Genomic DNA, 13,577 nt, shown 5'->3' with positions numbered 1-13,577 from the left:
GAAGAGAACCAGAGAGAGAAACAGAGAGAGAAACGCAGAGAGATCGGGACAGCCCTCGGTTGTTCACGGGATGCGCGAGTCTGTGCGTGTTAGTGATGGGGGTTAGTGAGACCGGTGACAGGGGGGGAGGGAGCTGATTTGACTGAACTAGAGAAGCTCATTTGCATAATGGAGTCATTTTAAGGAAAGATTCAATCAAGCCGAGTGTGCGCCTAATTCGAGATGTCATCATGTCTCTCTCAAAGACATGATGACATTGGGAACTCCCAAACTATGACTATAAATATCAGTTCCATCGCTCTGAAGATAAAGCTGGTCATTAAAACCTATCCCTTCCTGGATAATTATAAAATACAGTGGGATGTCAACATTCCCTCTGAAAGTTAAATTTCATCTTTTGATAATGGCAAAACATCTGAGTATTCCATCATTAAGAATTCAAAGGCTGTACATTGATGCAATATAGTGGCAGAAAGAAAACGTGTCATTTTTGAGACTTCCGCTCAAGATGGGGACGCAGGTAAACACGGCTCGCCTCCTTGCGCCACCAGAGCGAAAATGACAACTGAACTACAAAGCAAGTATCGCCCACAACCGTTGGAAAATCAAGCTGCATGGAAGTCCCACAATCAAGGAATTAAAGAAGATGCATTCATCCGGACGGGCAGGAGGGGCAGAAGCACAGAACAGGCGGTCCCACACCCACGTGTGGTGGATAAAAATCAGGAGGGATGCCCTAGGACCGAGGGATCCCAGCCCCACGCCGTACCACCAAGCCCCGGGTTCCAGCGCCAGGAAGATGAGTCCCCATAACTTCTGGCTGCACACACCAGTGGGGGTTGGGGCAGCAGAAGAGACTGCGGGATTCTCAGGAGTCTCCTCTTCAAGGGCCCGCAGTGGACTTAGGACTCACACACAGACTCGCTCCCGCTGGGCTCCAGCACCTGGGGCGGCACCAGTGGCGAAAATGGGAGAAACGGAAGTGTCTGACATCAGGGCCGGTGCCAGGGTACAGCTTCCCCCCAGACAGAACTCCAGAGGCCAGGCAGTGGCAGTGTCCCCTCTCCGAGCCCTCCCCGACACAGAGTCCCAGAGCAGCCACACCGTCCCTGAGACTCCATCAACCTGGTCCACACAGGCTGCCCTGCCAGTTCCTTAAGACTCTGCCCCATCCCATTTACAGGTGCACTTGTCCACAGTAGGCCACGCTGCTAAGACAGGGAGTCAAAGAAGCTCTGCCTAATACACAGAAACAAACACAGAGAGGCTGCCAAAACGAGGAGACAAAGAAATATGGCCCAAATTTAAAAAAAAAAAAAAAAAGCAGAACAAGAACTCCAGAAAAAGAGCGAAAGCTTCGTATCAGCTTAGGCGTGGACGGAAGTCATTTACACTTCCTTCTCTTTGAGTTCAGCTTATTGTGCATATTCCTTTTACAGGAAGTTTGATCTTTAAAGAAAACGGATGTCGATCTTGCTGCTCCGCCTCCTTTGGGGTAACCAAGGTGACGAGACTGCGTGGCTTTGCCCCCCCCCCCCACTGGAAGAGGGAGCAGAGTTCCCAGGCAGGTGCAAGCAGCGGGGTCGCAGCCAGCGGCCAGCGCCCGCACAGATTCACGGTCCAGTCCTCCTGCTCCGGAGTGCGTTCAAGCAATCAGAAAAGAGTCTCAAGTGCCACTTTCCAAATACCAATCAGCACCGTCCAGACAGAGCACGGACTCGCCTCGTGAGACGCACCCTCTCGGCCCTCAGCCTGCACGTGACCATCTCTGCGCCGGCCGAATCGCCTGAATAAGCGGCATCAGCAGATGGGGTCGCTGAACCATCGGGTCAAAATACACTTTCGTTTCGAACTCGCCGTCCTGGCTCGGTGGGTGCCGGTACACCCCAACCCCCACAGGGTGCTGGAAGTGTGCGGGGTCACCCAGTGCCGGGGGAAGATGGGGTGCAGGGTGCAGTCAGACACCTGCAGGCCCACACCCCCATTCACGCGCTGCACGGTCAGGACGCGCCCGTCCCCGTGATTTAACCTCGAGTAGCTTCCGCCGGCGCCTGGACAACGTGCAGAAGGACCCACTCCACCAGGACCTCGTCCTCTTCCCAGGAGCTCACCTCGGACGCCGCCTGAGCCACCTGAGCCACCTGGAGCCTCAGGAGGGCCCGGTCCAGGCAGCAGCAGTGACTGGCCATGCCCAGTGCTGGGGTGGGCGGGGGGGTGGGCTCACCTGGGCATCCACCACTCCCTGCAGCGGCGAGGTGAGGCCTGCGTCTCATCAACGATGGACCGTTCTGTCTCTAAGGTAACTGCCAGGCCGCCCCCAACGCTCCGAGGCCACAGGAAGGACCCTGCAGGGGCCGCACCACTGTCCTCACTGGCATCAGCAGGTTCTGAACACACGGGCACTCACGAGTTTGTCTCTGGGTCTGTGTCTTCACATCCGTTTCCTGTGCTGATGTTGTTTTCCAAGCAGAGCTGCCTCCACTCCCAAGATGGGCACTGAGCCCCAGGAAAGAGGATTTCCTGCTCGAGAGGTTTCTTACTTTGCACCAGCTTGCAGGGAACGACCGTTGCTCTCTGCAGTAAGTAAAAAACGCCTGCTTTTTCGTGACCTTGTATCTCCTTTCCTCGTCATCAGCACGATCGTTGACGTGAACAAGTACGGGGAAATCCGGAGTCACAGACGACATAAACCAGGATGCTTTGCTCTGCAAAAGTCACAGGTGGCTTCCCCTGAGGAGGTCGGTGGCTTTTCCCGTGGCTTTTCAGTCACTCGTCCCTGGCTCGCACCGACTCTGCGCAGGCTGGAGGACCACCCCTGTCCTCCAGATGTCACAGGAGGCAAACGCAAGCATCCGGATGAGGAGGGGACAGCCCACAGGAGGGACGAGAGAAGGGAGGTTATGACCATGGCCTCCGGGGAAGGCAGTGAGGGAGAGAGGCCCCGAAGGACGGACTGTGGAGGGGCACAGCCTCCCCCGGCTGGCTCTGACAGTGACGACCCCGATGGCCAGCCTGCAGCCCTGTGCCGGCGCGGACCCCACCCCAGGACACTGCGGCGTGGAGCGCTCTGGGGGCCCAGACTTGAATCTTACGCTCATCCTTCTGGCATCAGGGACAGAGAGGGACCCTACCCAAGCCACTTCGAATGGGTTTCCCATAAGAAAAAGGGTTTGTTCCTAGAAAGGTGGACACAGGGGGAAGTGTCCGATGAGATAAACACTGGGACAACCCCGTGTCTCCTAGGCTACAGTTCATTGTCACAAGCTCCCGAGGCTCCGAGCGACCAGCAGACACCCTCCCCACTGCGCAGCCTCTGTCTCCTGGGAGGGGGGCCGGGGGAGGCCGTGCTGAGCAGTGCCCGGCCTGTCGCTGGGAGCTCGCCGGCCCCAGGGGGCGGCCCGGAAGCCTGCCCGGCACGGTCCCGCCACCTGGAACCAGAGCTGGTGCTGCAGGACTGTGTAGTGATCAGGATCCAGCGGCGACTGCTTACGTGCACACGTTTCTAAAGGGCGCTCTGGTGCGTTTCACACTCCCCAGCCGTCAAACATTCGTGCAAGATCCCCGTCCCAGCCTGGAGACGCCAGGGCAGAGAATGCCAGGCCCCCGGGGGAGAACGAGCTTTGTAAACAGGGCTCTGCTCCATCCTCTCCCCCCACCCCCCCACCCCCCCACCCCCAGTGAAAACAGCAGCAGTTGCAGAGCGCCGAGGAACGCTCTCCGTCCCAAGGGGGTTCCCTGACAGCCTGTGCAAAGCAGCAGCCGGGACCGCCGGCTCCGAGTTCTTCCCTTCGAGGTATTCCCCACCCCTCCGCCTAACCCCCCGCCGCAGAGGAACGCATCCGCCCGTGTGTTTTCTGTTTCTTCTTGCAATTCTAACGCCAGCAGGATGTGTGTCCATACTGGTCACCACTGTATTATTCCCAGCCCGGCGGACAGTACGTGCCAGAAAAGCCTGTGTGTGTGTGATGGAAGTCTGCAGTGCGACCAGAGGACAGGAAGGAGGGAGGGAGGGAGGGAGGAAGGGGAGACAAAGCCAGACAGACAAGCAGCAAATGCACGGGGTTCTTGCAAATACGCGAACGACCGTTGAGCTACGAGCTACTGGTGTTCTCAGCGCCAGTTTTCTCCGGCCGCTTTGATCGATGGAGTCCGGGCACTTTGGTCCCAACGCCATCAAACAGGGTTCATTTCAGCACAAAGCGCAGGCTCCACACGGAGGCTCACACGCCCTGCCCCGCCCCGCCCCCTCCAGGAAGTAGATGGGGAAGAACGAGGCGGCTGAGTGTGGGGGCAACGGGCCCACCATGGGGGGAGCCCAGCAGGGCGGTGCCGAACCCACACGGCATGCAGAGGGTGCAGTGACGGGGCTGTGCGGCCGAGGGGCCGCGGCCTCGCCTCTGTCCACAGAACGCGTCCGGTCCAAGGTGACCCCATAAAGAGGAGATGGGGGGCCTCTCTGAAATGCATTGGAGACCAGGGTGGCGGGCGTCAGCGGCTGAGCGCATTGCTGACCTCGGCTGCTACAAGGGTTCGGTTTGGTCCGATTTGTCTGTTTGCTTCTTTGTTTCCATGAGATGCTGATGGTGTTGCTGGCGGCTGGTGAAGAGGAATCGGGTACGGGCTGGGGGAAGGTGGACTTTTTAGCAGTGAGAGCACCTTCTGTTTCCTGGGAGGAGGGGGCCTTGCCCTTCCGTAGGTCGCTGTGTTAAAGAGTCAGCGGTCCCCTGGGAAGGTGAGAGGAGCCTCCCTCCCCAGAGCCGGGAGCGGCATCCAGGCCATCGGACGTGATGTGTCAGGAAGCAGCCAGACACGACGCCCGTGTGGGAGAGAGGCCAGGGCCCAGGTCACACCACAGGGCACAGTGTGCGCCGATGACCGTGGGACGTTTTCCTGAATTTCCCACGTGGTCTCCAGCTGATAGCCCCACTGGTGGGACTCTCGAGTCCTCCAAAGTGTCACAGACCTGATTGCGCTCTCCGTCACTGGCCCGCAGACGGGCTCAGAGTGGCCGCTTCCGGAGCTCCCTGCCTCCCGTGTCCCTGTCTGTGGGCACTGCCACGTGGGGCAAAACGACCGTCGGGTTTTGCGTCTCCGTGGCCTCCCAGGAGTCTGTCCTGCAAACACAGGGCGCCTCAGGGGACTGAAAGCTTGGTGTGAGGTGGCCGTGCTCTCATTTGCTCTCTCTCTCTCTCTCTCTCTGCTTGCCCATGGCAACCATCATTGCTCTTTGGAACCTGCTAGAGCGTGCGTTTTCCCACCAGAACTGTGTGGGGTGTGGTGAGGGAGAACCAGCCACCCCCTTTCCATCCGTGTTGGGTCCAGCCCCCCCACCGGGCCTTGTCCCCTGAGCTGTGAAACGCGTGCTTGGCCAGGAGCTGAACCAGGAGCGGAGGCTGGGGTGCCACCGGCCAGCCCCTGTCGGCAGTCAGCTGGGACACCGGGTGCCAGTCCTCTGGGCACAGAGCACTTCTCCCCAGAACCCACCACCCAGTGCTGTTCGCAGGAAAACACCAAAGCCACTGGCAGGCGGTGACCGTGCTGCCTTGCTCTCATTCCAGGCGCTAAACCTGCCCCCGGGATCTGCTTTGAGAGAGTCAACTCTGCAGGCGACCCGTACGGCAACTGCGGCAAAGACTCCAGGAGTTCCTTCGCCAAGTGTGAGACGAGGTAGGGTCCCGCGTCCTCACCCACCGCCGTCCCTCTGAGCGTCCCACGTGGCGGACGGCTGGTCCCAGCTCCCCCTCCTGTCGGGGGACTGTCTGTTCTCGCCCCTCCAGAGACGCCAAGTGCGGGAAAATCCAGTGTCAAGGGGGCGCCAGCCGGCCGGTCATCGGCACCAATGCCGTTTCCATAGAAACGAACATCCCGCTGCAGGAGGGAGGCCGGATCCTGTGCCGCGGGACCCACGTGTACCTGGGCGACGACGTGCCGGACCCGGGGCTCGTGCTTGCCGGCACCAAGTGCGCAGACGGGAAAGTAAGGCCCAAAGCGTGAGGCTCGCTTGCGTCGTAAGCGTAAGTCCGGGGCGAGGCCCGCCCAGAAACGTCTCATCTCACGAGGACTGAGTGACGAGGTCGGTTTGTTTCCTTGTAAGTGCCTTCCCTCTCCTGAATCCAGTTCTTTGCTCCTGGAAGGAAACATCGAAGGAAACATGTTAGACCCCGGGCCGACCGTTGAGATGCAGGCTTGGGGGAGTCGACCTGCTTCCTCAGTCCTTCAGTGTGAATAAGTCATGTCTATACTCTGGGTGCCGTGAGGGTTTGCAGCCAGGAAGCTACTTTGGGAGGAAACTCGGCCCCTTGTTGTATTGTTTTTGGAAATGTGGCCTCGGATTCTGGCACAGAGTTCTTGGGGCCTTGTTCTCACCGGGGGCGGGGGGCGCACAGGGAAGTCAGATGTATTTTCAGAGACGTCCCCCCACCCCGCCACGAGAAGATAGGCAAGGAGTGGAGGAGTAAGGGGAGGGGAGGAGAGAGAAGGGGAGGGGAGGAGAAGGAAGAGGAAGCGGTAGGGTTCCCCTAAGGCCGAAAGAGAGTTCTTTGGAGACCGGGGAGAAAGGTAGACAGATATTTTAGGGTTTAGAAATAAAATCCAAATTTAAAAAAAGAAATCGAGATTTTCACCGTCTGCCACATCCATGTTTCTCGCCGTCCTTCCTCATCAGACCAAATGATGGCAGGCGCGAAGGTGAGTCAGCCCCACCTGCTTTCTGAGGACCCTGTTTTCAAAACGATTATGAGATCGCTGGCGGCCAGGGAGGCCACAGAGGAGACAGACGCCCACACAGCTCCTTCGGCGGAGTTCCCGCCAGAAACGCCCTCTCTCCACCCCCGTCCCTCCTACACCCAGAGCCACAAACGGTCCTCAAGGAGCTCGAGTGACGCGTGTCACGTGTCATACACGCCGGCCGTCTCCTTCGCCACACACGCCAGCCCACCCACAGTCAGGCCCTGGCGTTCGAACGGCACCCGTTTCTAAAGCCGTGGTCGGAACAGCCGGGGCAGGTGCATCCGAGCGCTGAGGTTCCGGGGATCCGTTTAGGAATGAGGTTTTTTTTCCCCACGCGCCACGTTCCGTGGGCCTGGGCCTTGGCTTCCGCAGCACATGGTGTTCTCCAAGAAAGCCGCTGCCGCTGTCACCCTGTCTGCGGGTTTGGAGGAGAGCGGGCCCCAGCGTGTCCCTGCTATCTCAGACCATTTCTTTCATCAGCTGGAATGTGACAGTCCCCTTGGCCAAGGTTGCCGCCGGCCCCTAGGGCTGCGTGAATTGACCTGACCCAGGCCGTTTGGGCCGGATGGTGAATTTCCCCTAGGAAGGTTCCACATGATTAAAAATGCTTCTGCAATGGGAACGTTAGACTTTCCTCCATCGACTCCGCTAATTTGTAGCGTCTTACGGGAGGTCGAGGGCCTGATCCCTCGAGCCTGGAGCAGCTTACGCCCCCTTTGAAATGAAAGCAAATGCTCTCAGCATGCCCGGTGTCATCCGGCCAAGGGCTGCCTCCGCGAGGGCTTGGTAAGTTCAAGGGGACCGTCTGTGTTCCTCCGCCGCGCACTGCCGTTGGCAGTGTATCCAACCATCATCGCTAACATCATCGGTGACAGCACTGGTCCGATAGTGTTTTGGAGAGGCTCCCGCCTTTCCCTGTCTCCCGCACAGGATTCCCGGGCCCTGCTCCCCGGGTCTCTGCGCCCACACACAGGCCCCGGGGTAAGGACGATCCGTTTCGCCCTCTCTCGTATCTTGTAGTGGAGGGGCAATGCTGCGAAACGCAGGTGGCATCGCCAGCTCTAAGCACAAATCGTGGGAAAATCAGTTACAATTTCTGGATCGACTAGCACCCTATAAAAGGCCAGAAAGAACTGTATGTCTTTCCCAGCGAGCCTGGCCCGGAAAAGCTGGCTGAGTGTGGAGGCGGGGCATCAGGCGGGACCCGCGTTACGTCACGGGAGACACGCCCCACTGCGGCGCCGCCCACCTCGGCTGGAAGCTCCTCCCCCCAAAACTTTCTTCGATTTCTGGTGTTACACCCGCAGACGTGCGTGCGTGCATGCGCACGCGCACGTGCCCGCCGAGGTACTGCAGCGTGTGCTGTGTTTCCCTTCTCCTGCAGATTTGCCTCAACCGTCGGTGTCAAAACATCAGTGTGTTCGGCGTCCACGAGTGTGCGAAGCAGTGCCACAGCAGAGGGGTGAGTTCCTCCCGCGGGTCCGCGACCCGTTAGGCGCCGCCTCGCTCACGTGTCAAGTTCTCCCCGATCCGTGACTTTTTAGAAACAGCAGGGTCTCCTGCGATTGTTCTTCTAAAGACGTTAATTTCCTTCGACCTTTACGTGGCATAACAAATGTGATTTTTATTTAACAAAAAAATTAGATTGAGCAGTAATTAGCTTGCACATGAACATTCTGTGATTTTTTTTTTTTTTTGGAAAAAAGACTTTGTCATTTTCAAAGTAATTTTAAAAGCAACCCATCCTTCATGCAGAGTTCTGCAAGAATATTTCAAACAGAGCTGTTCCCTTTACAGCCAAGATTCAGAATGTGTCTGAACTGAAATACTTCCGAAAGGAATTAAACTCCATAAGGAATTAAAGAAGACGGGATACTGACCACATGTGCTTGAAATCCCGGGCAATGGGTTTCGACGAAGGAAGGCTGTTATTTTAGTTCAGAGACTCTTTTGGAGAGAAGAAGACTCAAGTTGTTTAAAACGTAATTTATTTTCCTGATGGGCTTAATTATTTCCAATGAAACTATGTTCATCTTGATTTGCCACGCCAGTGGTTCATTTGTTTCTCTGAAACCTTTTCTACAGAAATCATTCTCCAAATCCTATTTTTAGAATTTGCAGACACTTGCCCAGGATTCTAACACAGAATTATGGGGTTTTCAGAAAGTTACTGTCACCGCAGAGGATGGCAGTGCCACCCCCCTCGTGAGGGGCTGTCAGTGTTGAACGGGTCCCTTTATGTCTGCACCGGGCCCTGGATTCCTCTCTGACAGCGGGAAGAGATGGCCTCGTGTCGCCTCGGGACTTCACGGACGAGGAAGCCCAGGCTCACGCGGGGGCTGGGACACGTCCGAGGGGGCTTCACCAGCTAGCAGCAGTGCTGGGCCACGGACCCCTCCCTTTCCAACACTCCTTGGGGGGTCCCGTCCGTACACCAGAGAGGAAAGGCCCACGTCCTCCGGGTGGGTGGGGCCGCTGCTGGACTTGGCAGCATGTCACGTGACCACGGCCCTTCACGGGTGAGCCAGGCTCCCCAGCAGCCCCTGCAGGGGGGGTGCAGGGGCTGCAGTCTCTCTCCGCCACCAGCTGCAAAGGGCACAGAGCCACACAGAGCCGTGTGGGCAGCCCCGGCCTGGGGCCCCGGTGGGACGCCAGCAGCGTCTCTGAGGAAACGGGCCGGACCACTCTGACTCAGCACAGGCCGGGCCACCGGTCACTAGTGCTCTCAGCTCCCGCCCAGAGCAGCAGACTCTGCCTCTTCCCGCAGGCTGTCCTGACGGACGGCCTTCCTCGAAGCACCGGGGCAGGCGGCTGATGGATTAAAAAAAAAAAAAAAAAGTCGGTGAAAGCAGGCAGATACCACAAGTGAGACCCACACCCCAAACACTGTATTTTGCCTTGAAACATAACAGCGTGCTCTGGCCCCGAGCAGTAGGACCTGGTGCCGGGCTGAGGCCCGTGGGGCGGGTGCGGAGAACGTAGCTCTGCGCCGACTTCCTCGCGTGAACCACCAGCCGGGCGCACCAGCTGCCACCCGGGTCTGTTCCTCCGAGTGGAAGGGGGACGTAGCCACGGGAGCAGCCCGCGTGCGTGCAGAAGCCGCCTTGCCTCCCGCAGCTCTCCCCGTGGTCCCACAGGTGCCCCTCCCACTCCCGATTCGTCAGTTCCTTTTAGGGGCTGGGTTTGTTTTCCCAGCGTTCCCAGAGCTCACAACCTCGTTTTCAGAGGAACAACACCCTCGCCCTCGGGCTCCTATTGGAATGGCCCACGTAGCAGTTCAGTAAACACAGGTCACAACAGCAGGTTGAACAGGGACCCAGGCTGGAGAGCAGCCGCCAGCTGTCGCCGTGGTAACCAGGGGAGCAGGAGCTGGCCCATCCAGGGAGGGCTCTGGCCCCCACATTAAGCTCCTTGTTCAGGGCTTCCCCCTGCTTTCCGGGGGTCATCTCCCCTGTCACAGGAGAGCCATCTTCTTGTTCCAGGAGGTCTTTGCTGGCTGTGCCCACCGTGTGGGACTGGAGCCCTGCGGAAACAGCCGCCAGAGGCTCTGCGGGGAGGAAGCGGGCATTCTGAGCAGGAGCCAGGGGCGGGGGGGCGGGGGGCAGGCTCAGTGGGAGTGTCCCCAGGGCCCCACCAGGGGCCTGCTCTGGGATCCCGGCCACCCAGCCTCCTGTCTGAAGGTGCCCAGAGGTTGTCAGGCCTGCGACACCTGAGGGTTCGGATGCCATGTCCCGACACAGGGTTCCTCTTCACCGCCGAGAAGGCCTCTCATCTCGGCCAGAGTGGGGTGCGGAGGAGGGTGGTCCGGGATTTAAGAAGAGGGACTCGGGGGTTGAGGAGCAGTGTGTGTTGGGGGGGTGGTGGAGTGGAGACGCCCTACCTGTCGTCACGACTCCCTGGACAGCTGCGAACAGGCAGGCGAAGTGACACGTGCAGGTGACACAGGCAGCCCCAGGCCCTGGTCTCCGGTGTCCTTGGCGTTTGGGGCTTGTTCTCGCGGTGACGTCTACTGAGTCCGGCTCTGTGGGTGCTCGTGGGGGGGCCTCTGGCCTCAGGGCCTTCGCTGGGCCACGGCGCCTCTGCCCCGGGGGACGGGGCGCCCTAACTCTGCTTCCCTCTCGTGCCCTCCCCCCCCACCCCGGCTGCCCGGAAAGGTGTGCAACAACAGGAAGAACTGCCACTGCGAGGCCCACTGGGCGCCGCCCTTCTGCGACAAGTTCGGCTTCGGAGGAAGCACAGACAGCGGCCCCGTCCGGCAAGCAGGTTGGTGGGGAGAGCACTTGTGGGGGGAGGGGGCCGAGTTCTGGGGAGTGGGGGGCGGTGGGACGCCAGGTGGGCGGGGCTTCCCCAGGAGGGCAGGGTGGGTCATGGCTGTGGGTGTGGAGACCCCCGGGGGCAGGAAACCCAGTGGGGGCCCCACCTGGGCCTGACACGGCCTGAGGTCGCTCTCTGTTCCCGAATTCTCCGTTGTCCCCTCCCGATCTTTTTGGAGACCCCCCGCGCTGCTTTGGCGGGGGGGTTGCGTTTGCCAGTGTTTAGCCTGTGACGCTTTCCTTGACCGAGGTCACTTCTGCAGCAGAGGGCCAAATGGGCAGGCACGTCCCTGTCCACCCAAAGGACTCGGTAAAGGCCAGCCTCTGTGCCCCAGGGCCAAGAGGTGGGACACTTCTTGCCTTCTAAAACTCTCACCGGAAAGACACCCTCCTCCTCAGAAAGGGCGAGCGCCCGGCGGCGGCGGCGGCGGCCTCTGTTTGCCTCCGGTGCCATGAGTGGCATTTCCCGTGCGTTATCCCACCCAGTCCTTACGGGACCCTGAGGTCAGCATTATCCTTTCCAAACTTACGAAGGACCAGAGGCTCGGGGACGTTAAGTAACCTGCCCAGAGTCCCACGGCCGAGACGGGGACACAGGCCTGTCTACCCCCAAAGACGCTCCCAATCACGGCTGCGCCTGAACCCTCTGTCCTCTTCATCTTGGGTGACATTGAGAAATGTCCCCCAGTGCAGCGGCCTCTCCTCTGAGCTCCGGCCAGGCACTTAAGGGGCAAGTCTGAGCAACGTCCCTTTGACAGAGAAAAACCCAGGACGAAAGGTGCCGAGAGCTGACACGGCACAGCGGGAGACCCGGGAGCAGGTGGGGACTCGCCCAGCCCCCGGGTGTCGCCCCCTGGCGCTCACCGGAGCCCCACGACACTCTCCTGGTGGCCGGTGCTGCCGCACAGGACGTCGCCCTCCCCAAGCCAGGTGGAGTTTGACGCAGGGCTCCAGCCGGAGCCCCGTGGTCGCCGGCGCGCCGTCAGCGAGGAGGACCTTTCAGCCAGGAAACCAGAGGCAGGGCCTTCCCAGTGGCACTGACCAGTGGGCCGAGATGTCCCGTGCTGGTGGCTGTGTGCAGGCTAGGACACATCCCTGGTAGGACCTGCCGGTCGGAGCCGAGGGCCGGGGCGGGGAGGGTGTGAAGGCCTCCCCCCCACCCCGAGGTGGGAGCCGTGTGGCTCTGGTCTGCAGCCGGCCGGACGCCCCGGTCAGAGGCAGCAGTGGGCAGCCTGGGCGACGGGGGCAGCAGCCTAAAAGGACGGCCGTGCACCTACTGTGTGCCGCCCACCCTGCCCGCTGTTGGCAGGAGAACAGGGACCGGTGCGCGAGCTCCGTGAGCTCGGGAGGTTCCGTCCTGTTGGAGCACGGACAAACAAAGCCCCTGGAGGCCCGGCCCTGAGCGTCCGCCCCAGGCCCCTGCTCCAGCGGCCGCTGAGAGCCACCCGGTGCCGGCACCTCCCCTCCCTTTCCGCACACGGAGGGGCCGCCATGTCCTGGACAGCTCGAAATGGGTCCCATCACAGGAAGGCGCTGTTTCCATGGAGAAGATAAACCGCATCCTCCCGGAAAAGGGGGAAAGAGGGGAAAGAGGGTTTGCCCCCAGAAGCTGCGCCGCACACCCCTGACATGAAACAGAGCCTGTGGGCATCTCACTGCGCGGCGGGGGGGTTTCCTTTCTTCTTTTTTTCCCTTCTCATTTGACAGTGTCCAGAAATAAGGAGTCTCGGTCAGAGAAATGTGCAGATAAAAAAACAAACGAGGCTCCGACACGAGTGTGGGAGGAGGAAGGAGCCGGGGTAGCACGTGTGTGTGGCAGTGTCTGGGAAGGGTTTGCTTCGGGGGCCCCCACCCTGCCGAGGGGACGCCAGCCGTGGCCCCCCGTGGCCCCCATTTCCCTGCTGCTCCCACGCTCCGGGGGCCCGTGAGGCCAGGGCCGCGGTCCCACACCCAGAGCGGCCAGCAGGGAGTGACGGTGCCCGGGACAGGGCTGCACGCCCTTCGTCCCCGTCCCTTCGAGGTCCGCGCGGCTGCGAACGTCGCGGTCCGAGGCGCCCCCGACTCCGCCATCCCCTCCCCCTCCCTGACCTGAGCGCGGCGCCTTCTGTTCCAGACAACCAGGGTCTGACCGTGGCCATCCTGGTGACCGTCCTGTGTCTCCTCACGGCCGGGTCCGCGGCGTATCTCACCAGGAGGCCGCTGACACGACTGCTGCTCACGGACAAGAAGACGACCGTGGAGAAGCTCAGGTGCCCCGGGCGCGGGCGGTCTCCGCGAGGCGAGGCGGCCCCCCAGCAAAGAGGCGGGCAGGCGCTCTGGCGGGCAGAACCGGCTCGGGGTCCCGTCGCTGCGTTCCCGCCAGGCCGCAGCCTCTTTGCACTGCCCTTCACCCCCCCCAACCCCCCCCCGTTTGCTGCCTGCTTCTCACACAAGCAGGCAGGGAGCCGACCAGGCTCGCCCGTGGGTTCTCGCCGCCCTGGCGTTGGTTCCTTTGAGACGCAGGACATTAAGGTGTTTTCCCCAGGTCTCTGAGTC

General features: G+C 60.4%; 1 protein-coding gene across 1 annotated transcript in view; it reads left to right on the top strand.

Moving 5' to 3' along the window:
• The window catches only part of ADAM12 (ADAM metallopeptidase domain 12), a 271,784-nt gene that overhangs the window by 238,719 nt on the left and 19,488 nt on the right, over positions 1 to 13,577 (top strand). Inside the window, exons 15-19 of the mRNA XM_045854355.1 lie at positions 5,559 to 5,667; positions 5,778 to 5,976; positions 8,114 to 8,191; positions 10,884 to 10,992; positions 13,156 to 13,291. Of these exons, the coding sequence (XP_045710311.1) occupies positions 5,559 to 5,667; positions 5,778 to 5,976; positions 8,114 to 8,191; positions 10,884 to 10,992; positions 13,156 to 13,291 (631 nt within the window). The remainder of the gene's footprint in view (positions 1 to 5,558; positions 5,668 to 5,777; positions 5,977 to 8,113; positions 8,192 to 10,883; positions 10,993 to 13,155; positions 13,292 to 13,577) is intronic.

Source organism: Phyllostomus hastatus, unplaced genomic scaffold, assembly GCF_019186645.2.
Source record: "Phyllostomus hastatus isolate PE091 unplaced genomic scaffold, TTU_PhHast_1.1 phas_scaffold_1066, whole genome shotgun sequence".
In the NCBI taxonomy this organism is placed as follows: Eukaryota; Metazoa; Chordata; class Mammalia; order Chiroptera; family Phyllostomidae; genus Phyllostomus; species Phyllostomus hastatus.
This window is presented reverse-complemented; position numbering and strand designations above follow the sequence as displayed.